This window comes from Leucoraja erinacea, chromosome 4 (genome assembly GCF_028641065.1).
Source record: "Leucoraja erinacea ecotype New England chromosome 4, Leri_hhj_1, whole genome shotgun sequence".
In the NCBI taxonomy this organism is placed as follows: Eukaryota; Metazoa; Chordata; class Chondrichthyes; order Rajiformes; family Rajidae; genus Leucoraja; species Leucoraja erinaceus.
In genome coordinates this window covers 79,561,501-79,584,577 of record NC_073380.1, presented here as the reverse complement: position 1 = coordinate 79,584,577, position 23,077 = coordinate 79,561,501, and the positions used below count along the sequence as shown (strand labels likewise).

General features: G+C 41.5%; 1 protein-coding gene across 2 annotated transcripts in view; it reads left to right on the top strand.

Moving 5' to 3' along the window:
- The window catches only part of taf2 (TAF2 RNA polymerase II, TATA box binding protein (TBP)-associated factor), a 102,220-nt gene that overhangs the window by 71,793 nt on the left and 7,350 nt on the right, over nucleotides 1-23,077 (top strand). For both annotated transcript variants that reach the window (XM_055634614.1, XM_055634612.1), the window contains 2 exons: nucleotides 20,104-20,333; nucleotides 22,399-22,551. In XM_055634614.1, coding sequence (XP_055490589.1) covers nucleotides 20,104-20,333; nucleotides 22,399-22,551 — 383 coding nt within the window. The remainder of the gene's footprint in view (nucleotides 1-20,103; nucleotides 20,334-22,398; nucleotides 22,552-23,077) is intronic.

Here is a 23,077-nt window from a genome sequence, read left to right as displayed (position 1 = left end):
TTATAAAAGTTTGAAATCCTAAATCTCTTAAGAGCCAGGAATCATTGTCAGACATGCAGTGTTGACATGAAGGCAATTTCCTGCACCGGAATAGGTATAATAAATATTGTAAGAAATTTCTTAGAATTGCTTCACCAATGGCAAATTTTATTCAGAGCTGTCTACCAAATCATTATTTATCACATCTTTATTAAATTAGGTCTCTGAAAATTATTAAACCCTATTACTCACACTAAAGTGCAGTTTACCTTCGTATTTCACAGCAAATGCATGCATTGGGATATTTATTATATTTTGGTCCATTGAGATTATGTGGTTTACCCTGAAACATAGCAGGTTTGTATATACAATATATATATATATATATATCAATGCTTGTATAGATGGCAAATTCCAAGTTTCTACTGCTTGACTTGTAAATTTCTAAGAATTTGGTGACATCTGGAAATCCTGGAACTACTAATTATTTTTGAAATTATGCTTTGATTAAATCTATCAACCCCTGCAAAATTGTTCTACATTAGAACTGTCTTGTATCGGTGAACTTAGTATGTTCAAGACCATTTCATTCAGCCTAAATGAGTGTACCTCAATTGTCAGTAGTTTCATCAAAAAATGTGTTGATGACTGTGTTCTGACAAAGATAATGAGGGTCTATTATAATCAGATCCCTTGGATGAATGGAAAGATAAACCTCAGTCTTAAATGGCCTCCCCTTTATTCTAAGACTGTGGCCCCTGATTCTGGACTCGCCCAACATTGGGAACATTTTTCCTGCATCCTGCTTATCCAGTCCTTTTATAATTTTATATGTTTCTATAAGATCCCCCCCTTATCCGTTTAAACTCTAGTGAATACAAGCCTAGTCCTTTCAATCCTTCATCATATGACAGTCCCGCCACCCCAGGGATCAATCTCGTGAACCTATGCTGCACTGCCTCAATCACAAGGCAGTTCTTCCTCAAATTAGGAGACGAAACTGCACACAATACTCCAGATGTGGTCTTACCAGAGCCCTATACAATTGCAGAAAAACCTCTTTACTCCTATACTGAAATCTTATTATGAAGGCTAACATTAGCTTTTTTCACTGCCTGCTGTACGTGCACGCCAACTTTCAGCGATTGGTGTACAAGGACACCCAGGTCTCGCCCTTACCTAACCTAACCCATTTAGATAATAATCTGCCCCCTTGTTTTTTCCGCCAAAGTGGATAACCTCACATTTATCTATATTATACTGCATCTGCCACGCATCTGTCCATTCACTCAACCTGCCCAGGTCACCCTGCAACCTCCTAACATGCTCTTCACAGTTCACCCAGCTTTGTGTCATCCACAAACTTGCTAGTGTTGCTCCTAATTACCTCTTCCAAATCATTAATATATATATATTAATTATATATTATATAGTAATACAGTTGCGGCACCAACACCGAGCCTTGCGGCACTCCACTTGCCACTGCCTGCCATTCTGAAAAGAACCCGTTCATTCCTACTTCGCCTGAGGAAGAGGTGGTTTGCTGCCTTTTCTAATAACTATGGTTGGGCTTGCCTGTATTATATTCCAGCATAAGGGAATGGTTTATTGGTGAGGCTTGATTTGGGTGAGGTTTATAGGCATGGCCACAGAGACCCAGGTTCAATCCTGACCTTGGGTGCTGTCTTTGTGGAGTTTGCATATTCTCTCTGTGACCTCGTTGGATTTCCTCTGGGTATTTCCGTTTTCTCCCAAAGACATGTAAATTGGCAAGTTAATTGGCGCTGTAAAGTTGCCCCTAGTTTGAAGGGAGTAGATGAGAAAATGGGAATGGGTGATTTAGGTCGACATGGATAGTAGGCTGAATGGCCTGATTCCATGCTGTATCTCTAAACTAAACTTGCAGACTTCTCTCAATTTTGCTTCTATTTACATTTTGTCCCTCTATTGTGCTTGCTGATTATCCATGCTTTATGACTGAAATTGTACATTTAGGATGTAGGTTCATAGCTATGTATGCATTTTATTTGTTGAAATGATGGTGCGGCAAATTAATTTGATTGCATTTTTATGCATTAAATGCAAATTCTAGATTGAATATCATATATAATACAGCATTTTATTTTCCTCAGTTAATTACAATTTGTACTCATTTGTAGTGGCAAAATGGAAAGGCCACTTGTTCGACGTAACGGGCGATTGGTGAATGTGCACCAGGTGCTTAGCTTTGGCTCGCGTTCTGGTGCACAATCACCAGTTTAATAAATCGTCCGTTACTATGAATACCAACTCTGCGTGACACCAAATCCACGTGGACTTTCCATTTTTGCTCCTACACCATGCTAATTTAAACAGATTTTTTCAGATATTCTTCATTCAAATTATTGAATATAAAAATCTGAACATTCATACCGCTGCTGTCCATAAGAAAATCAAAAGGAATGTAAGAAATGAAATCTATAATTGGTCAAGTAATCCCATAAGCCTGCTCAGTCAGTAAATAACTAAGATAATGGCTACACATGTATCTCAGCCATTTTGATAGTAACAACATTTCTTTTGAAATCACTGTTGCTTAGAAATTTTTGGATCTTGGATATAATCACCAATTTTGCATTCACAGCATCCAGGAGGAGAACTCTGAATAATTAAAATATTCACAGTCTCAGTAAAACTTTCTTGCTATTGTAGTATAACACCCTTGCAATTAGTTAATTCACATTTGTCTTTCTAATTGCTTGATGCAACTGCATTTACTTTTACTACATAAAACTCACCAAGATTTATGCCAACATTCACTAGTTTGCCACTGTCAAAAAATACTATATTAATTCTTGTTCATCTTATCATGAATAGGAACCTCACAGTTTCCCACATTATGCTCCATTTGTAATCTTCTTACCCGTTTGTGTAACCTATATCTCTTCTGAATTCCTTTGCCGACCCTGTTTCTTGGATAGACAAGGGAGCTGAAAATTTATATCATAAGCAAATTAGATGTATTAAATTCTGTCTTTTCTCAACCATTAAGGTCTTTTCATCTCTATCTATGCTGCATGCAATCTCAACCCATGAGTCCTTATTTTATGGAAAGTTGTGTGTGATTCATTAAATGTCACTTGAAAACCTCAATTTATTGATTCTACCAGCTCTTCCCACTTCCCAATCAACCCTACCCATTATTTCACCTATCATAAAGTTCCATTTGACATTGATAAACATGGTTTCCTTTTAAGTCTCATTGATTCCGCAATCATATTATGACTTTCAGAATACCCTGTTATCATATCCACAATATTAGATTTTTGCTTTTTACTATCACAGGTTTTAAGCTAACCAGTGTTTATTTACCTGTTTTCTTTTTATTTGTTTCTCTTTCTTTCTCTTTTTCTCCTTCACTTTTTCTTTCTCTCTTATCCTTCTCTTTTTCTCTCTTTTTTTCTCTTCTTTCACTTTTTGAACATTGCTAGTTCTCAAGAACTAGCAATGTTGAAAGGTCACTTTTGCATCCACTGACTGCTACCTTTACATTTATAACTCAGTGGTAAAAGTACTTTCAAAAGTATTTTGTCTTTAGTGATGTTACTTTATTAAAATTCTCAGTGCAATTAGACCATGGTTCCCTCCTATTAAAGTGGTGGCACTCTTTGCTTAGTCATAGATTGTAGATAGAATAAATGCATCTGTACTCTCTAGAATAGGTGTGGCAAGAGTATGCATATGTGCCAACAATCAGTCAGTTACTTCTTTTAAGATGATCAGATCTACTTTGTGGTACCAAGGACAATGCCAAGTCTGAAAACATTTGAAGGGAAGAATTTTTATTCCCCCGTTATATACAATCTTTACATATTCACATATTCTGTTGTGCAGCAAGTAAGAATTTCATTCTCCTGTCTGGGACATATGACAATAAAACAGTCTTGACTCTCTTGACTATCTTATTGAACAAGGTCTAGCTCACTATTGTGTAATCTGCAAATTTGTCAATTAACTTAGAGCAGAATTTGGCCACACAGTCGTGAATGTATAATGGGTACAGTATCAGGCTGATAATGCATCCTTGCAGGGCATCAGTGTTGAGAATTCTTGTGGAGGATGTCATGCTGCCCATCCTGGTCAGGAACTCAAGGTTGCAGTTGGATAGAGGGTGTTGTAGCCTCGGTCCTGTAGTTTGTCCATGAATTTAGTTGGAATGATGGTGTTGAAGGTGGAGCTACAGTCAATAAATGGGTGTCTAACATCAGTATCCTTGTTATCCAGATGTTCCAGAGATGGCATCTGCCGTGAACCTGTTGCAACAGTAGGCAAATTGCGAAATTTAAGGCTGTCTGTGAAGCTGGTGTTGATGTGCACCATGATCATTAGCATCTTAAAAATGCTTCATGATGGTGGATGTCAGAGCCATTGGACAGTAGTCATTAAGGTATGCTGCCTTGTATTTCTTTGGCACTGGGGTGATTATGGTCTTCTTAAAACAGGTGGGAACCGCAGAATAGAATATGAAGAGGTTAAAGATGTGCTCAAATCTTTCTGTTAGCTGGTTTCACACTGGTTCTGAGGATACAGTTGAGGCTCCTTACAGGCCAGTTGCTTTCTGGAGTTTCATTCTCAGGGAGGGTGATCTGACATATGCGTCAGTGATGAAGCGTATAGGCACTCCTGAGGTAGACACAAAATGCTGAAGTAACTCAGCAGGTGAGGCAGCATCTCTAGAGAGAAGGAATGGATGATGTTTTGGGTCGAGACCTTTCTTCAGACTTCGTCAGGCACTCGTGAGCCTGTTGAGGTAAGTGATATCATTACACTGATCGTGTGTTCAAAGCCAGCATAGAATGCATTGAGCTTGTTGGGGAGGGTATGTTGTTGCCACCGGTATTTATCTTCGCTAAAGTGTCGAGTGCAAGATTAAGGACGTTTTCTAGGTCTTTATATTTATTTACTCAAAATACGACTCCTTTGAATTCCCTACCTAGAGAATTTGGGGTCCTCTTATTGAGTATATGCAGCAGTATGTATGGAGTTGAGTACGTATGGTATTGAGAGAGATGGAGACAGGCTGGGAAAGTACTCGTGATTGAGGTTCAAATGTAATTTTATTAAATGGTCCATATTACATTGCATATCTCTTGGATATTTACATAATGTTTGGGACAAAGACCCATAATTTATTTATGTGCCCCAGTACGCCACAATTTGAGATTTATAATCGAAAAAATCACATGTGGTTAAAGTGCACATGGTCAGATTTTATTAAAGGCCATTTTTATACATTTTGGTTTCACCATGTAGAAATTACAGCTGTGTTCATACATAGTTCACCATTTCTGGGCACCATAATGTTTGGGACACGTGGCTTCATAGGCGTTTGTAATTGCTCAGGTGTGTTTAAATGCCTCCTTAATGCAGGTATAAGAGCTCTCAGCACCTAGTCTTTCCTCCAGTCCATCACTTTTGGAAACTTTTATTGCTGTTTATCAACATGAGGACCAAAATTGGGCCAATGAAAGTCAAATAAGCCATTATGGGACTGAGAAACAAGAATACAACTGTTAGAGACATCAGCCAAACATTAGGCTTACAAAATCAACTATTTGGAACATCATTGAGAAGAAAGAGAGCACTGGTGAGCTTACTAATCGCAAAGAGACTGGCAGGCCAAGGAAGACCTCCACAGCTGATGACAGAAGAATTATTTCTATAATAAAGAATATTCCTAAACACCTGTCCGACAGATCAGAAACACTCTTCAGGAGCCAGGTGTGAATTTGTCAATGACCACTGTCTGCAGAAGACTTCATGAACAGACATACAGAGGCTACACTGCAAGATGCAAACCAATGGTTAGCCATACAAATAGGATGGCCCGGTTATAGTTTGTCAAGAAGTACTTAAAAGAGCAACCACAGTTCTGGAAAAAAGGTCTTGTGGATAGATGAGACAGAGATTAACTTATATCAAAGCGATGGAAAGAGCAAAGTATGGAGGAGAGAAGGAACTGCCCAAGGTCCAAAGCATACCACCACATCTGTGAAGCAGATGGCCTGGGCATGTATGGCTGCTGAAGGTACTGGCTCACTTACCTTCATTGATGATACAACTGCTGATGGTAGTAGCATAATGAATTCTGAAGTGTATAGACACATCCGATCTGTTCAATGTACAAACAAATGCCTCAAAACACATTGTCTGCCGGTTCCTTCTACAGCAAAACAATGATCCCAAACATACTACTAAAGCAACAAAAGGAATTTTTCAAACCTAAAAAATGGTCAATTCTTCAGTGGCCGTGAATCACCTGTTCTGAACCCAATTGAGCATGCTTTTATATGCTGAAGAGAAAACTGAAGGGGACTGGCCCCCAAAACAAGCATAAGCTAAAGATGGCTGCAATACAGACCTGGCAGAGCATCACCAAAGAAGACACCCAGCAACTGGTGATGTCGCAGACTTCAAGCAGTCATTGCATGCAAAGGATATGCAACAAAATATTAAACATGACTACTTTCATTTACATGACATTGCTTTGTCCCAAACATTATGGTGCCCTGAAATGGGGGGACTATGTGTAAACGCTGCTCTAATTTCCATATGGTGAAACCAAAATGTATAAACATTGCCTTTATTAAAATCTGCAATGTGCAATAGACAACAGACAATAGGTGCAGGAGTAGGCCATTTGGCCCTTCAAGCCAGCACTGCCATTCAATGTGATCACGGCTGATCATCATCAATCAGTACCCCATTCCTGCCTTCTCCCCATATCCCCTGACTCTGCTATCTTTAAGAGCCCTATCTAGCTCTCTCTTTAAAGCATCCAGATAACCTGCCTCCACCGCCCTCTGAGGCAGAGAATTCCACAGACTCACAACTCTCTGAGAAAAAGTGTTTCCTCGTCTCCTTTCTAAATGGCTTACCCCTTATTCTTAAACTGTGGCCCGTGGTTGTGGACTCCCTCAACATCGGGAACATGTTTCCTGCCTCTAGCGTGTCCAAACCCTTAACAATCATATGTTTCAATAAGATACCCTCTCATCCTTCTAAACTCCAGAGTGTACAAGCCCAGCCGCTCCATTCTCTCAGCATATGACAGTCCCGCCATCCCGGGAATTAATCTTGTTAACCTACGCTGCACTCTCTCAATAGCAAGAATGTGCTTCCTCAAATTAGGGGACCAAAACTGCACGCAATACTCCAGGTGTGCTCTCTGTACAACTGCAGAAGCGCCTCTTTGCTCCTATACTCAACGACTCTTGTTATAAAGGCCAACATGCCATTCGCTTTCTTCACTGCCTGCTGTACCTGCATGCTTATTTTCATAGACTGATGAACAAGGACCCCCGGATCCCGTTGTACTTTCCCTTTTCCCAACTTGATGCCATTTAGATAGTAATCTGCCTTCCTGTTTTTGATACCAAAGTGGATAACCTCACATTTATCCACATTAAACTTGCAGTGGCCATGCATCTGCCCATTCCCCCAACCTGTCCAAGTCACACTGCATTCTCATAGCATCCTCCTCACAGTTCACACTGCCACCCAGCTTTGTGCACTTTAACCACATTTGTAATAGAAAAAAAAATCACATCTCAAATTGTGTACATAAATAAATGATGCATCTTTGTTCTAAACATTATGGAGGGCACTGTATTCCCCAACAATTTTTGGATTGATCTCAATTTCCTGAATCTCTCCACAGGAATTCCAGCAAACTTTGAGTTGAGGCTTGTTGGACTTAACCTGGCTTTCAGGGTTAGCCAAAATTCCTCTTTTCATCTTAATAACTTATTAATGCTGCCAGGATCTGTGAGCGGCCAAATTTGGAGAGATTTAGCATAGATTCTTTGATCTCCAATCTCCAAAGCTCTGAGGATTCTGGGGCCTAAAGGGTAGTAAAAGATTTGTATGTTCATTGAGGTAATGGGATGAATTTGAGTGGATACTGGCAAAATAAATCAAAGCTCATCTACAGTGGCTTGCAAAAGTATTCATACCCCTTGAACTTTTCCACATTTTGTCACGTTACAACCACAAACGTAAATGCATTTTATTGGGATTTTATGTGATAGACCAACACAAAGTGGTGCATAATTGTGAAGTGGAAGGAAAATGATACATGGTTTTCAAATTTTTTTACAAATCAAAAACTGAAAAGTGTGGCGTGTAAAAGTATTCAGCCCCCTTTACTCTGATACCCCTAAATAAAATCCAGTGCAACCAATTGCCTTCAGAAGTCGCCCAATTAGTAAATAGAGTTCACTTGTGTGTAATCTAATCTCAGTATAAATACAGCTTTTCTGTGAAGGCCTCAGGTTTGTTAGAGAACATTAGTGAACAAACAGCATCATGAAGCCCAAGGAACACACTAGACAGGTCAGGGATAAAGTTGTGGAGATGTTTAAAGCAGGGTTAGGTTATAAAAAAATATCCCAAGCTTTGAACATCTCACTGTTCAATCCATCATCCGACAATGGAAAGAGTATGGCACAACTGCAAACCTACCAAGATTTGGCCGTCCACCTAAACTAACAGGCCGGGCAAGGAGAGCATTGATCAGAGAAGCAGCCAAGAGGCCCATGGTAACTCTGGAGGAGCTGCAGAGATCCACAGCTCAGGTGGGAGAATCTGTCCACAGGCCAACTATTAGTCGTGCACTCCACAAATCGGGCCTTTATGGAAGAGTGGCAAGAAGAAAGCCATTGTTGAAAAAAAGCCATAAGAAGTCCCGTTTGCAGTTTGCCACAAGCCATGTGGGGGACACAGCAAACATGTGGAGGAAGGTGCTCTGGTCAGATGAGACCAAAATTGAAGTTTTTGGCCTAAATGCAAAACGCTATGTGTGGCGGAAAACTAACACTGCACATAACCCTGAACACACCATCCCCACTGTGAAACGTGGTGGCAGCATCATGCTGTGGGGATGCTTTTCTTCAGCAGGGACAGGGAAGCTGGTCAGAGTTGATGGGAAGATGGATGGAGCCAAATAGGGCAATCTTGGAAGAAAACCTGTTGGAGTCTGCAAAAGACTTGAGACTGGGGCAGAGGTTCACCTTCCAGCAGGACAACGACCCTAAACATACAGCCAGAGCTTCAATGGAATGGTTTAGATCAAAGCATATTCATGTGTTAGAATGGCCCAGTCAAAGTCCAGACCTAAATCCAATTGAGAATCTCTGGCCAGACTTGAAAATTGCTGTTCACAGATGCTCTCCATCCAATCTGACAGCTTGAGCTATTTTGCAAAGAAGAATGGGCAAACATTTCAGTCTCTAGATGTGCAAAGCTGGTAGAGACATACCCCAAAAGACTTGCAGCTGTAATTGCAGCGAAAGGTGGTTCTACAAAGTATTGATTCAGGGGGGCTGAATACTTTTGCCGCCACACTTTTCAGTTTTTCATTTGTAAAAAAAATTGAAAACCATGTATCATTTTCCTTCCACTTCACAATTATGCACCACTTTGTGTTGGTCTATCACATCAAATCCCAATAAAATACATTTACGTTTGTGGTTGTAACGTGACAAAATGTGGAAAAGTTCAAGGGGTATGAATACTTTTGCAAGCCCCTGTATATATATATTACTAAAAGTCTGATCTTGACCGCTTTTGGCCCACTGTGTTCTGTGATTTCTGAGAGAATGCCGCCACCTACGGCCGTCATTTTTGGCCACCTCGATCAGAGCCCACGTCTGCTTTCCTGGACCAGAGTATTTTCCCCATCGATAAAAATCAGAGAGAAATTAATGTTTTTAAAAAATTCACCGTTCTCTCTGCTGCCCCTGCTGGAGGAAGGGGGAGGGACTATAAAACCAGGAAGTGGTGCGCCTCAATCAGTCTCTGCAAGATGGAGGTCACTCTGAGCTCTGAATGATTGAACAAATGTCTACACAACTGTGAGCACCCTTAATGTGGTTTGAAAATGAAAATATGGTTAGTTTGAAGTAAAAAAGCACTGCCTGCAAATGGTTGTTTGGGTTGAAGTAAAAAGGCACTCTCTCTCTCTCCCCTCATCTCTCTCCCCCACTTCTCTATCTCCCGATCCCTCTCTCTTTCTCTCTCTCTTCCCCCCCCATCACTCTCCCTTTCTCTCCCCTTCTCTCTCTCCCCACCTCTCCCCTTCTCTCTCTCCCCACCTCTCCCCTTCTCTCTCTCTCCCCTCTCCTCTTCACCCCCTCTCCTCTTCCCCCCCTCTCCTCTCCCCCCTCTCCTCTTCCCTCCTCTCCTCTCTTCCCCCCCTCTCTCTCCCCCCTCTCTCATCTCTCTCCTCTCTTCCCCCCCTCTCTCTCTCTCTCTCCCCCCCTCCCTCTCCTCCCCTCCCTCCTCCCCCCCCCTCTCCCTCTCCTCCCCCCCTCTCCTCTCCCCCTCTCCTCTCCCCCCCCTCCTCCTCCCCCCCCCTCTCCTCCCCCCCCTCTATCCCCCCCCCCCTTTATCCTCCCCCCCTCTATCCCCCCCCCCTCTCCTCTCCCCCCCCTCTCCTATCTCCGCCCTCTCCCCCCCTCTCCTCCTCCCCCCTCTCCTCCCCCCCTCTCTCCTCCCCCCCCTCTCCCCTTCCCCCTCACCTCACCCCCTCTCTCAGCACACCCTCTCCCCCACCCTCTCTCTCCTCCCCTCCTCCCCCACCTTTCCCCCCCTCACCTACCCTCCCTCTTCTCCTCTCCACCCCCCTCTCCCTCTTGCCCCTCTATCTGTGATTTATCAGAGCCTCTTGATTCTGCGATTATTTTTGGACAAATCTTCCAGTATTGCTGATATACTATTTTGCGACACTTGGCAAATTAGCAGAACTTTGCATAGTAACCATTATTTTATACCATCTTTCAGCAGTCTTTGTGTTCTCATCATTTAAGGATTTAAGGATAAAATAAGTTTAAAAGATTGTTGTCAGTTACTGGGAACTTACTGCACCAGTGCCTGTAAAGTGGATATTTTTATTATTGTAAACCTGTTCCATGGCATAAATTAGTGTCTCCATCCTATTTTTTTTGTATCATTTCGTAACTCTGCTGGTTCTGAGTAATTGAATGTGTTTGGAAAATGAATGATATTGCAGATGCTTCTATGATGATGTACTGCTTCAATAATGGAGAAATTATGTTTGGGATCAGAAATATTCTCATAGCTTGGATTGTCAACGCTCTGCCCACGACCACAAGAATATGCAGTTGCTGATGTAACCTAGTTTATCACACAAACTATCCACCCCCTATGAACCCATTCCGTCAGGAACTCAACCAGCAAATGATCAAGGACCATTTACACTCAGGTAATTCCCTCATCTTCCATCAGGCAGAAGAGATGAAAGCTTGAACAAGCATGCCTGAATCAGACTACTGAACAGTTCTCCCATTACTAGAGTGTAGTCCTGATCTTCTAACCTGATCATCTTATTGCAGATCTTCACTTTTTATTTTTAATCTTCAGTTTCTCTATAATTTACACTATAATGCTGTGACACTATATTTTGCACTCTGGTATCATTATTTTCGACGCCATGATAACTCTATCTTTCCAGTTATTCCATATTTTCATGCTCAGGCTGAACCAAACCATACAACACTTACAAACTATCCAACTTCGGTCTGGTCTTCAAACTCCACAAAACTGCACAACTCTGGTCACAAACTGCAACAAAATTGCATTGCTCTTACATAGAAACATAGGTGCAGGAGTAGGCCATTCGGCCCTTCGAGCCTGCACCGCCATTTGATATGATCATGGCTGATCTTCCAACTCAGTATACCATCCCTGCCTTCTCTCCATACCCCCTGATCCCTTTAGCCACAAGGGCCACATCTAACTCCCTCTTAAATATAGCCAATGAACTGGCCTCAACTACCTACTGTGGCAGAGAATTCCACAGATTCACCCCTCTCTGTGTAAAAAATGATTTTCTCAGCTCGGTCCTAAAAGACTTCCCTCATATCCTTAAACTGTGACCCCTAGTTCTGGACTTCCCCAATATCGGGAATAATCTTCCTGCATCTAGCCTGTCCAACCCCTTAAGAATTTTGTAAGTTTCTATAAGATCCCCCCTCAATTTTCTAAATTCTAGCGTGTACAAGCCGAGTCTATCCAGTCTTTCTTCATATGAAAGTCCTGCCATCCCAGGAATCAGTCTGGTGAATCTTCTCTGTACTCCCTCTATGGCAAGAATGTCTTTCCTCAGATTAGGAGACCAAAACTGTATGCAATACTCCAGGTGTGGTCTCTCCAAGACCCTGTACAACTGCAGTAGAACCTCCCTGCTCTTATACTCAAATCCTTTTGCTATGAATGCTAACATACCATTTGCTTTCTTCACTGCCTGCTGCACCTGCATTCCTACTTTCAATGATTGGTGTACCATGACACCCAGGTCTAGTTGCATCTCCCCTTTTCCTAATCGGCCACCATTCAGATAATAGTCTACTTTCCTGTTTTTGCCACCAAAGTAGATAACCTCACATTTATCCACATTATACTGCATCTGCCATGCATTTTCCCACTCACCCAACCTTTCCAAGTCACCTTGCAGCCTCCTAGCATCCTCCTCACAGCTAACACTGCCCCCCAGCTTCGTGTCATCCGCAAATTTGGAGATGTTGCATTCAATTCCCTCATCCAGATCATTAATATATATTGTAAATAGCTGGGGTCCCAGCACTGAGCCTTGCAGTACCCCACTAGTCACTGCCTGCCATTGTGAAAAGGACCCATTTACTCCTACTCTTTGCTTCCTGTCTGCCAGCCAGTTCTCTATCCACATCAATACTGAACCCCCAATACCGTGTGCTTTAAGTTTGTATACTAATCTCTTATGTGTGACCTTGTCGAAAGCCTTCTGAAAGTCCAGATATAACACATCCACTGGTTCTCCCTTATCCACTCTACTAGTTACATCCTCGAAAAATTCTATAAGATTCGTCAGACATAGACCTTTCATAAATCCATGCTGACTTTGTCCAATGAATTCACCACTTTCCAAATGTGCTGCTATCCCATCTTTAATAACTGACTCCAGAATCTTCCCCACCACCGATGTTAGACTAACCGGTCTGTAAATCCCCATTTTCTCTCTCCCTTCCTTTTTAAAAAGTGAGGTTACTTTAGCTACCCTCCAGTCCTCAGGAACTACTCCAGAATCTAAAGAGTTTTGAAAAAATATCACTAATGCATCCATTATTTCTGCGGCTACTGCCTTAAGTACTCTGGGATGCAACATATCTGGCCCTGGGGATTTATCGGCCTTTAATCCATTCAATTTACCAAACACCACTCCCGGCTAACCTGGATTTCACTCACTTCCTCCATCTCATTTAACCCCCGGTCCCTTGCTATTTCCGGCAGATTATTTATGTCTTCCTTAGTGAAGATAGAACCAAAGTAGTTATTCAATTGGTCTGCCATTTCCTTGTTCCCCATGATCAATTCGCCTGTTTCTGACTGCAAGGGACCTACATTTGTTTTAACTAATCTTTTCCTCTTCACATATTTATAAAAACTTTTGCAGTCAGTTTTTATGTTCCCTGCCAGTTTTCTTTCATAATCTATTCTCTCTTTCCTAATTAAGCCTTTTGTCCTCCTCTGCTGGACTCTGAATTTTTCCCAGTCCTCTGGTAGGCTGCGTTTTCTGGCTAATTTGCACGCTTCATCTTTTGTTTTGATACTATCCCTTATTTCCCTTGTTATCCACGGATGCACTACCATCCCTGATTTATTCTTTTGCCAAACTGGGATGAACAATTGTTGTAGTTCATCCATGCAGTTTTTAAATGCCTTCCATTGCATATCCACCATCAACCCTTTAAGAATCATTTGCCTGTCTATCTTGGCCAATTCACGTCTCATACCCTCAAAGTCACCTTTCTTTAAGTTCAGCACCCTTGTTTCTGAATTAACAATGTCATTCTCCATCCTAATGAAGAACTCAACCATATTATGGTCACTCTTGCCCAAGGGGCCACGCACAACAAGAATGCTAACTAACCCTTCCTCATTACTCAATAACCAGTCTAGAATAGCCTGCTCGTTGGTTCCTCTACATGTTGGTTTAGAAAACTATCCCGCATACATTCCAAGAAATCCTCTTCCTCAGCACCCCTGCCTATTTGATTCACCCAATCTATATGTAGATTGAAGTCACCCATTATAATTGTTTTACCTTTGTTACACGCATTTCTAATTTCCTGTTTGATGCCATCCCCAACTCCACTACTACTGTTAGGTGGCCTGTACACAACTCCCACTAGTCTTTTCAGAATCTGAAATCTGAATCTTTTCTGCCCCTTAGTGTTTCGCAGCTCTACCCATATCGATTCCACATCCTCCAAGCTAATGTCCTTCCTTTCTATTGCGTTAATCTCCTCTCTAACCAGCAACACTACCCCGCCTCCTTTTCCTTTCTGTCTATCCCTCCTGAATATTGAATATCCCTGGATGTTCAGCTCCCAGCCTTAGTCACCCTGCAGCCATGTCTCCGTGATCCCGACTATATCATATTCATTAATAACTATCTGCACATTCAACTCATCCACCTTATTACGAATGCACCTTGCATTAAGATACAAAGCCTTCAGGCTTGTTTTTACAACATTCTTACCCCTTACAATATCACCTATTGCCTTTATCTTAGTCAAGGGAATAAAAATAATAGCTGTGTATTTGCTAACTCTACACCTATAATTTCAACTCCCTACTTGCTGTTCTTGTATTTTCTAGAAACTTCAAACTGTCTGTAATAAAAATGTTCAAGTAGCGTTTGAACAGTTGACCGAAAACATTAACTATTTTTCTCGCCAAAGCCAAAATCAGAAAGTGCTGGATCCAATTAGAAGGTCAGGTAACATTTATGAAAAAAGAAAGAGGTCATGTTCAAGATTAAAGATTTGTCATTCCAACTGGGAAAAATAATAATGTTAGTTTCAAATTGCAGTGAAAGTGTAGGGAGGGGTACATCGGACAAATGGTGCATCTGTGGTAGGCTAAGACCAGGATTATGATGGGGCTGATTTGCTAATTGGAATAGTTGGAGAGTGACAAAGCTGTGTGATGTTTTGTAAAAGCAGATCAGCATGTACTAATGGAGTATAAAATGGTTAAAACACTGAACCAATATCACAGACACTTGACTCTTACAATAGAAATAGCCAGTTGGGATACTGACAGAGAAAGCAAATTTAAGAAATTGTTGAATTAATTATCAAAACTGGACGTATGCAGTCACTCAAGATATAAGACGAGGTGTGTTTGCTCTAGCTTGCTTTGCGTATACATTGGGTTTGCCCAGTCAGTCCTGTTTATGAGTCTTGGGCAAGAGGTAGGAGGAAACATGCTGGTCTGAGGGAATTATGAAGTTGAAACTTGTGGAGAAATCTCCCAAAGATCTCGAGGTCTATGAGTGTGTGAGAGTTGTTGGGCAAGTGTTTGGTTGGGTTTGAAGTCCAGAGGGAGTATGAGTTTATGCCTGATGTTTGGCCTCAGCTGCAAGTGGTCAGTTGCCCAATTCTTGTCAATAGGTATGAGGACAATATCAGGATTACTTCTGAGTGCTGCAAATTCAGAAGCGAAGGTTAAAGTAAGTGAGGAGAATGGGAGAATAAAGGAAGTCAATGTCATGTTATCATTTAGTAATGAATAGATCAGGTACGTGCCGTGAGTAATTACTCAAGGTAGGCAGTCAGTCGGCTTTTTAAAAAAAAATTAAACCGCGCATGCGCAGATTGTTCACTCCGTAAAAATAAGAGAAATAAAAACAGTAACAATTCAATTTGCCCATGGCTTCCTAGTCTCCTTTATTCTTAATTACTGAATGGGTGGGGGGTGAAGGGTGATGGCAGGTGGAGAGATGGTGGGAAAAACGGGAGCACAGGGAAATGTTGAATTAGTTGTCATCTTATTGAATGACAACACTTGTTCAAGGGACCAATTGGGGGGAGAGTTCCTTTCACAGCGTGTGGAGAGTCTGTGTCAGGGGTAAAGTTGCGGGGAGGGCAGGAGTGTTGAGAAGGAGGGGGTCAGGAGAGGTGGTTTTTAGACAGAGCTGCCAGAGGTGAGCGGGGGCCGGCAGAAGGTGAATTAAAGAAGCTGTACATCTCTCTGAAGCAGCAGTTTAAGGATTTTGATAAAAGGACAACGGAAGAATTTGCCAGAATGGAAAAAGATTATAATAAGAAATTTGAGAAGTTGTTTGAGGATATGAAAAAGTCTGATAAACTGAGGGAAGATATGGAGACTGTAATGAATGAGATAGCTCAGGAAATAACGAGTCTGAAAAAAGAACAAGATTCTGATCGGGAGCAATTGATTAAAATGACGGATAAATGCCAGGATTTGGAAGCAAGGTCAAGGAGGCAGAATTTAAGAATTTTTGGAGTACAGGAGAGATGAGAGCATGGAACTCAAACATGTAATTTTGTTACCAACTTACTTAAAGAAGTTTTTAAACTTCCGGAAAACCCGAGTATAGATGTGGCTCATCAGGTAGGACGCTTCCAAAGAGGACCAAATGCTCCACCAAGACAGATAATAGTGAAGTTTCTAGATATCTCCACACTGGAAAATATATTGAAGATGATTCCTCACGGTGTCAACCTTACATTTTCCGGGGACTATATCAGATTCTTCAGGGATTATCCTCGTGAAATTGCTGAAAAAAAGGCTCTTGTTTAAAAAGACAAGAAATATCCTGAAAGTAAACCCCAATGTGAGATATGGGGTGATATATCCGGCGAAAATGAAAATTACTCTACTGAACGCTCTTTTACGGATCCAGAACTGGCATTTAAACACCCACAAGATATCGTAAAGAAAATTTGAGGAGAACGCTGAAGATCAAACTTATTAATCTTCTCAAGATCTTGACAGCAAGAAATTGAAGGGAGTGGTGGGAGCAGCCCAGTCCATCACCTGAGCCAGCTTCCCCCCAGCACTCTATCAACACTTGACTGCCTCAAGAAAACAGCCAACATAATCAAGAAGCGCTCACACCCTGCTTATTGCTTCTTCTCCCCTCTCCCGTTGGGCAGAAGATATAAAAACTTAAAAGCACATACCACCAGAACAGCCTGTTCCCCACTGATATCAGACTTAAATAGATCTCTCAAAGGCTAGGAATGTATTCCCAATCTACCTTATTGAGTCTCCTGCACTTTATTTTGTCTGCGTGTTCACTGTGGCTGTTTTACTACATTCTGCACTCTGTTTCCTTTCTCTTTTTGCACTGCATGTTACACTCATGCATGGTATAATTTGCCAGATTGCATGTAAAATGAAGTTTTTCACTGAATCTTGATACACATGACATTAATAAATCAATACCAATAGTTTGGGTTGAGTAACTTTCTTTATGTAGGATGATTTAAATAAATCATAATTTTAGGTACAGTGGGAGCATCAGTGTTACAGATCCTCTGTAATGCGGATTGTAAAAGGAGTGAATTGGGACTTTTTGTTTTATGGGAAGGATGTAGAAGAGAAATGGAGGACATTTAAAGGTGACATTTTAAGAGTACCAAATCTTTATGTCCTTGTTCGGTTGAAAGGAAATAGTAATAATTGGAAAGAGCCATGGTTTTCAAGGGTAATTGGACACTTGGTTCGGAAAAAGAGAGAGATCTACAATAATTATAGGCAGCATGGAGTAAATGAGGTGCTTGAGGAGTATAAAGAATGTAAAAATAATCTTAAGAAATAAATTAGAAAAGCTAAAAGAAGATATAAGGTTGCTTTGGCAAGTAAGGTGAAAGTAAATCCAAAGGGTTTCTACCGCTATATTAATAGCAAAAGGATAACGAGGGATAAAATTGGTCCATTAGAGAGAGAGTGGACAGCTATCTGCAGAGCCAAAAGAGATGGGGGAGATATTGAACAATTTCTTTTCTTCGGTATTCACCAAGGAGAAGGATAGTGAATTATGTGAGGTAAGGGAAACAAGTAGAGTAGTTATGGAAACAATGAGATTTAAAGAAGAGGAAGTACTGACACTTTTGAAAAATATAAAAGTGGATAAGTCTCCAGGTCCGGACAGGATATTCCCTAGGACATCGAGGGAAGTTAGTGTAGAAATAGCAGGGGCTATGACAGAAATATTTCAAATGTCATTAGAAACGGAAATGGTGCCGGAGGATTGGCGTACTGCGCATGTTGTGCCATTGTTTAAAAAGGGTTCTAAGAGTAAACCTAGCAATTATAGACCTGTTAGTTTGACCTCAGTGGTGGGCAAATTAATGGAAAGGCTACTTAGAGATAATATATTTAAGCATCTGGATAAACAGGGTCTGATAAGGAACAGTCAACATGGATTTGTGCCTGGAAGGTCATGTTTGACTAAGATTCTTGAATTTTTTGAAGAGGTTACTCGGGAAATTGATGAGGGTAAAGCAGTGGATGTTGTCTATATAGAAAATAGGTGCAGGAGTAGGCCATTCGGCCCTTCGAGCCTGCACCGCCATTCAATATGATCATGGCTGATCATCCAACTCAGTATCCTGTCCCTGCTTTCTCTCCCTTTAGCCACAAGGGCCACATCTAACTCCCTCTTAAATATAGCCAATGAACTGGCCTCTGTGGCAGAGAATTCCAGAGATTCACCAGTGTAAAAAATGTTTTTCTCATCTCAGTCCTAAAAGATTCCCCCTTTCAATTGGACTTCAGTAGGGCCATTGACAAGGTTCCACATGGAAGGTTGGTTAAGAAGGTTCAATTGTTGGGTATTAATAGTGGAGTAGCAAGATGGATTCGACAGTGGCTGAATGGGAGGAGATGCCAGAGAGTAATGGTGGATGGCTGTTTGTCAGGTTGGAGGCCGATGACTAGTGGGGTGCCTTGGGGATCTGTGTTGGGTCCACTGTTGTTTGTCATATACATCAATGATCTGGATGATGGTGTGGTAAATTGGATTAGTAAGTATGCAGATGATACTAAGATAGGCGGTGTTGTGGATAATGAAGTAGATTTTCAAAGTCTACAGAGAGATTTAGGCCATTTGGAAGAGTGGGCTGAAAGATGGCAGATGGAGTTTAATGCTGATAAGTGTGAGGCATCTTGGCAGGACAAATCAAAATAGGACGTACATGGTAAATGGTAGCGAATTGAGGAATGCAGTTGAACAGAGGGATCTAGGAATAACTGTGCATAGTTCCCTGAAGGTGGAATCTCATGTAGATAGGGTGGTAAAGAAAGCTTTTGGTGTGCTGGCCTTTATAAATCAGAGCATTGAGTATAGAAATTGGGATGTAATGTTAAAATTGTACAAGGCATTGGTGAGGCCAATTCTGGAGTGTGGTGTACAATTTTGGTCGCCAAATTATAGGAAAGATGTCAACAAAATAGAGAGAGTACAGAGGAGATTTACTAGAATGTTGCCTGGGTTTCAGCAACTAAGTTACAGAGAAAGGTTGAACAAGTTAGGTCTTTATTCTTTGGAGCACAGAAGGTTAAGGAGGGACTTGATATAGGTCTTTAAAATGATGAGAGGGATAGACAAAGTTGACGTGGATAAGCTTTTTCCATTGAGAGTAGGGAAGATTCAAACAAGAGGACATGAGTTGAGAATTAAGGGACAGAAGTTTAGAGTTAACATGAGGGGGAACTTCTTTACTCAGAGAGTGGTAGCTGTGTGGAATGAGCTTCCAGTGGAAGTGGTGGAGGCAGGTTCGTTTTTATCATTTAAAAATAAATTGGATAGTTATATGGATGGGAAAGGAATGGAGGGTTATGGTCTGTGTGCAGGTAGATGGGACTAGGGGAAAATAAGTGTTTGGCATGGTCTAGAAGGGCCGAGATGGCCTGTTTCCGTGCTGTAATTGTTATATGGTTGTAATACTGCAATCTGAATCCCATTCCCCATGTAGGAATCACTAGCAGATCAGGCACTGTGGAAAGAGAAACAAAGTTCACATTTCACCTTTGTCATAACTGGGTAAGGGAAAAAGCAAGCTAGTTAGCGAAGGCAGGCAAGAAATGGGTCAAACAAAGGGAATATATTTATTTGTGTGAGACTGAATGAATCAATATGACATTTAGAATCCGATTATGCCTACTGCCTATTTCAGTATTTTCTCTCTTTATTGTTTAATAATGTGCATATTGTGAATACCAATGCTGTAGCTTATGGAAAAGATCTTTTTTTAATGCATTTTATTAAAGGAACCTCCCACGACTGGAGACTTCGCTGTGATGCCGTGGACGTGTACCATACTTTGTTTGGCCTCAGCCGACCTTCTTGCCTTCCTCTGCCTGAGTTGGGTCTAGTTCTCAACTTAAAGGAAAAGAAAACTGTACTGAATCCTATAATCATTCCTGAGATAGGAATAAGTGGACAAGAGCCCTTGGGCAGTGCAAACGTGCATGGAATAATACCTGCCTTCCAGATTAAAGTAAGCAAGCAACAGTATTTTCTAGTTTTTTTCTGTAGTAATATGTTCTACAAATCCTCCTTTCTTTGTGCATGTGCCTATCCACATTTCCTTTGAAATTAAGTAGCTAGTTAAAAGTCAATTAATTTACATGTGGTCTCGAAACAATGTTCTCCCCTATTCCAGTTTATGACATACTCATTATTTTGTACAATTCCCTCCATGGCCGCGCCACATTTTATATCTACACCTCCTTCATGCCTTTATCCCTTCAAATCACTATACTTTTTTAACCAAACTATTTCCCTTCCCTCCTACCCCACCAACAAGTTGGCAATTCTGGTGTTAGTTGACTCGGCTTTAACCTCTGGATATCCCTATACCTCTTTCTCCTCTGAATAACTTACTAACATTTGTATTCTTCTTTTGAATATAACACAAGGGAGCACTTTAGCCTGTTACACAGAAAAGCTGGAGAAACTCAGCGGGTGCAGCAGCACTATGGAGCGAAGGAAATAGGCAACGTTTCGGGCCGAAACCCTTCTTCAGACTGATCGGGGGTGGGGGGTGGGTGGGGAAAAGAAAGGGAAAAGGAGGAGTAGCCAGAAGGCTGGAGGGTGGGAGGAGACAGCAGGGGAGCTGAGGAAGGGGAGGAGACAGCAAGGACTAACAGAATTGGGAGAATTCGATGTTCATGCCCCCGGGGTGCAGACTCCCCAAACGGAATATGAGGTGCTGTTCCTCCAATTTCCGGTGCTGCTCGCTGTGGCCATGGAGGAGACCCAGGACAGAGAGGTCGGAGGCGGAGTGGGAGGGGGAGTTGAAGTGCTGCGCCACCGGGAGGTCAGCTTGGTTATTGCGAACCGAGCGGAGGTGTTCGGCGAGACGATCTTATTGGGTTCAGGTTGGGCTCCTTGGGAAGCAATAACTATGAACTCATTCCCCCTCTTATTTCCTTGTATTCTTGCAATTATTCTTCCTCGTATGTGTCTATCAATTAACTTTTGATCCTGTCCTTTATTATTAAATCTTAGAATCATGCAGCATAGAAATGAATCCTATTGGCACACCTGGTCCATACCAACCATGAATGCATCTCGACTAATCCTATTTACATCCATTTGATCCACAGGCTTCTACACCTTACCTTATCCAAATACCTTTTAAACATTTTAACTCTAGTTGCCACTATCATCATCTCTGGCACTTTTTTTGTCATTAACCTACATTCAGGAGTAATTTACAATAATAATTTAAAACTCCCAGTATGTCTTAGCATGTGGGAGGAAAACAGAGCAGCTAGATCACAGAAACAGTCACAGGAAGAGGGTGCAAACTCCACATCACAACACCTAAGTTCTTAGTGTTCTCTGACAGCTGCACTAACTGCTGTGTCACCATGCCATATGATAAACCGTTCCAGTAGATTCTATGGGGATCAATCTTTTTTGTCTGGTAATGCTGAGGAGAGTACCCGAGTTGAATGATTATTTTTAAGGTCATATATTAAAGCCTCTGCCCAGATACTTACCCTGCAACGATTGGAGATTTAACACCTGCCCTGTACCTCCTCTTTGCCTCCATCCACGGACCCCAGCAATCCTTCCAGGTGAGACAGAGGTTCACGTGCACCTCCTCTCACCACATCTACTGCATCTGGTGTTCCCGATGTGGCTCCCTGTAGGCATAGACTTGGCAACTGTTTCACTGAACACTTGCGCTTAGTCCATGACATTTTAACCTCCCTTCCCATTTCCACACTGACTTTCTGTCCTGAGCCACCTCCCATTGCCAGAGTGAGGCCACATGCACATTGGAGGTACAGCACCTCATATTCCGCTAGGGTAGCTGACAACCCAATGTTATAACATTGAATTTCTCTTTTCTCTCCCACACTCCTCTCTCTCTTCTGCCCCCCCCCTTCTTAGATTTTGTTGTCAGCTCTTTCTTTTGAATACTATATGCACGTGGGCTTTACATTTTGTTATTTTATTAACTTCAGAAATAATTTAGCTGTGAAGCATTAACAGAGATCTTAAAATTGTGAAAATTGTATTAATATAAACTTGAATTCTTTCTTTCTCAGGAAGAGGAGCACCTTGTCAAGGACGCTGTATCCGCTGCATTTGGGATTCAGGGTGTTAAGAGAAAAGCAGAGACTCCACTTGGTTCCCCACTGGAACCTGGCCAAGTTCTGGAAAAAGATGAAGATAACAGCAAAGTTAAGCTTAAAATCAAAGTAAGCTGATTCTTTTGAATTTGAGCAATTCTTTATCTTAATTGTAACTAAAGTATATTGCAGGGAACATCCAACCAGTTAAGAGAGGGAAAGAGAAAGGGAATGTTTTTCATTAGTGCCAAAAGTTATCAAAAATATACAATTATTAAATGTACAATGCAAGCAAAGGAAGGCAGGAAAATAATTTTAAAAAGATTAAAGTATTGAAAGAAATGTGTTTGTACCAAGTCATAATGATGGAAGGCAAAAGTAATGATTGTGAGAATCTAAGAAAGACATAAATAGCTGCAGCAAAAAGTGGGGGAAGCACAGGAAAAGCTACAAGCCTAAAGGGGCTGTCCCACTGAGGGGACCTAATCCGTGATTTCAGAAGAGTGTCTTCGACCTTCAAGCTCGAGGGCACTTGCCTGAAAAACCACGAGCTGGATCAACCGACCGCTCACACGCACGCACACACAAACACATCTCAAAGGCGGGGGCCAGGGAAAGTGGGGGAGCACTGTCTGAAATTCACACCCGCGATGAA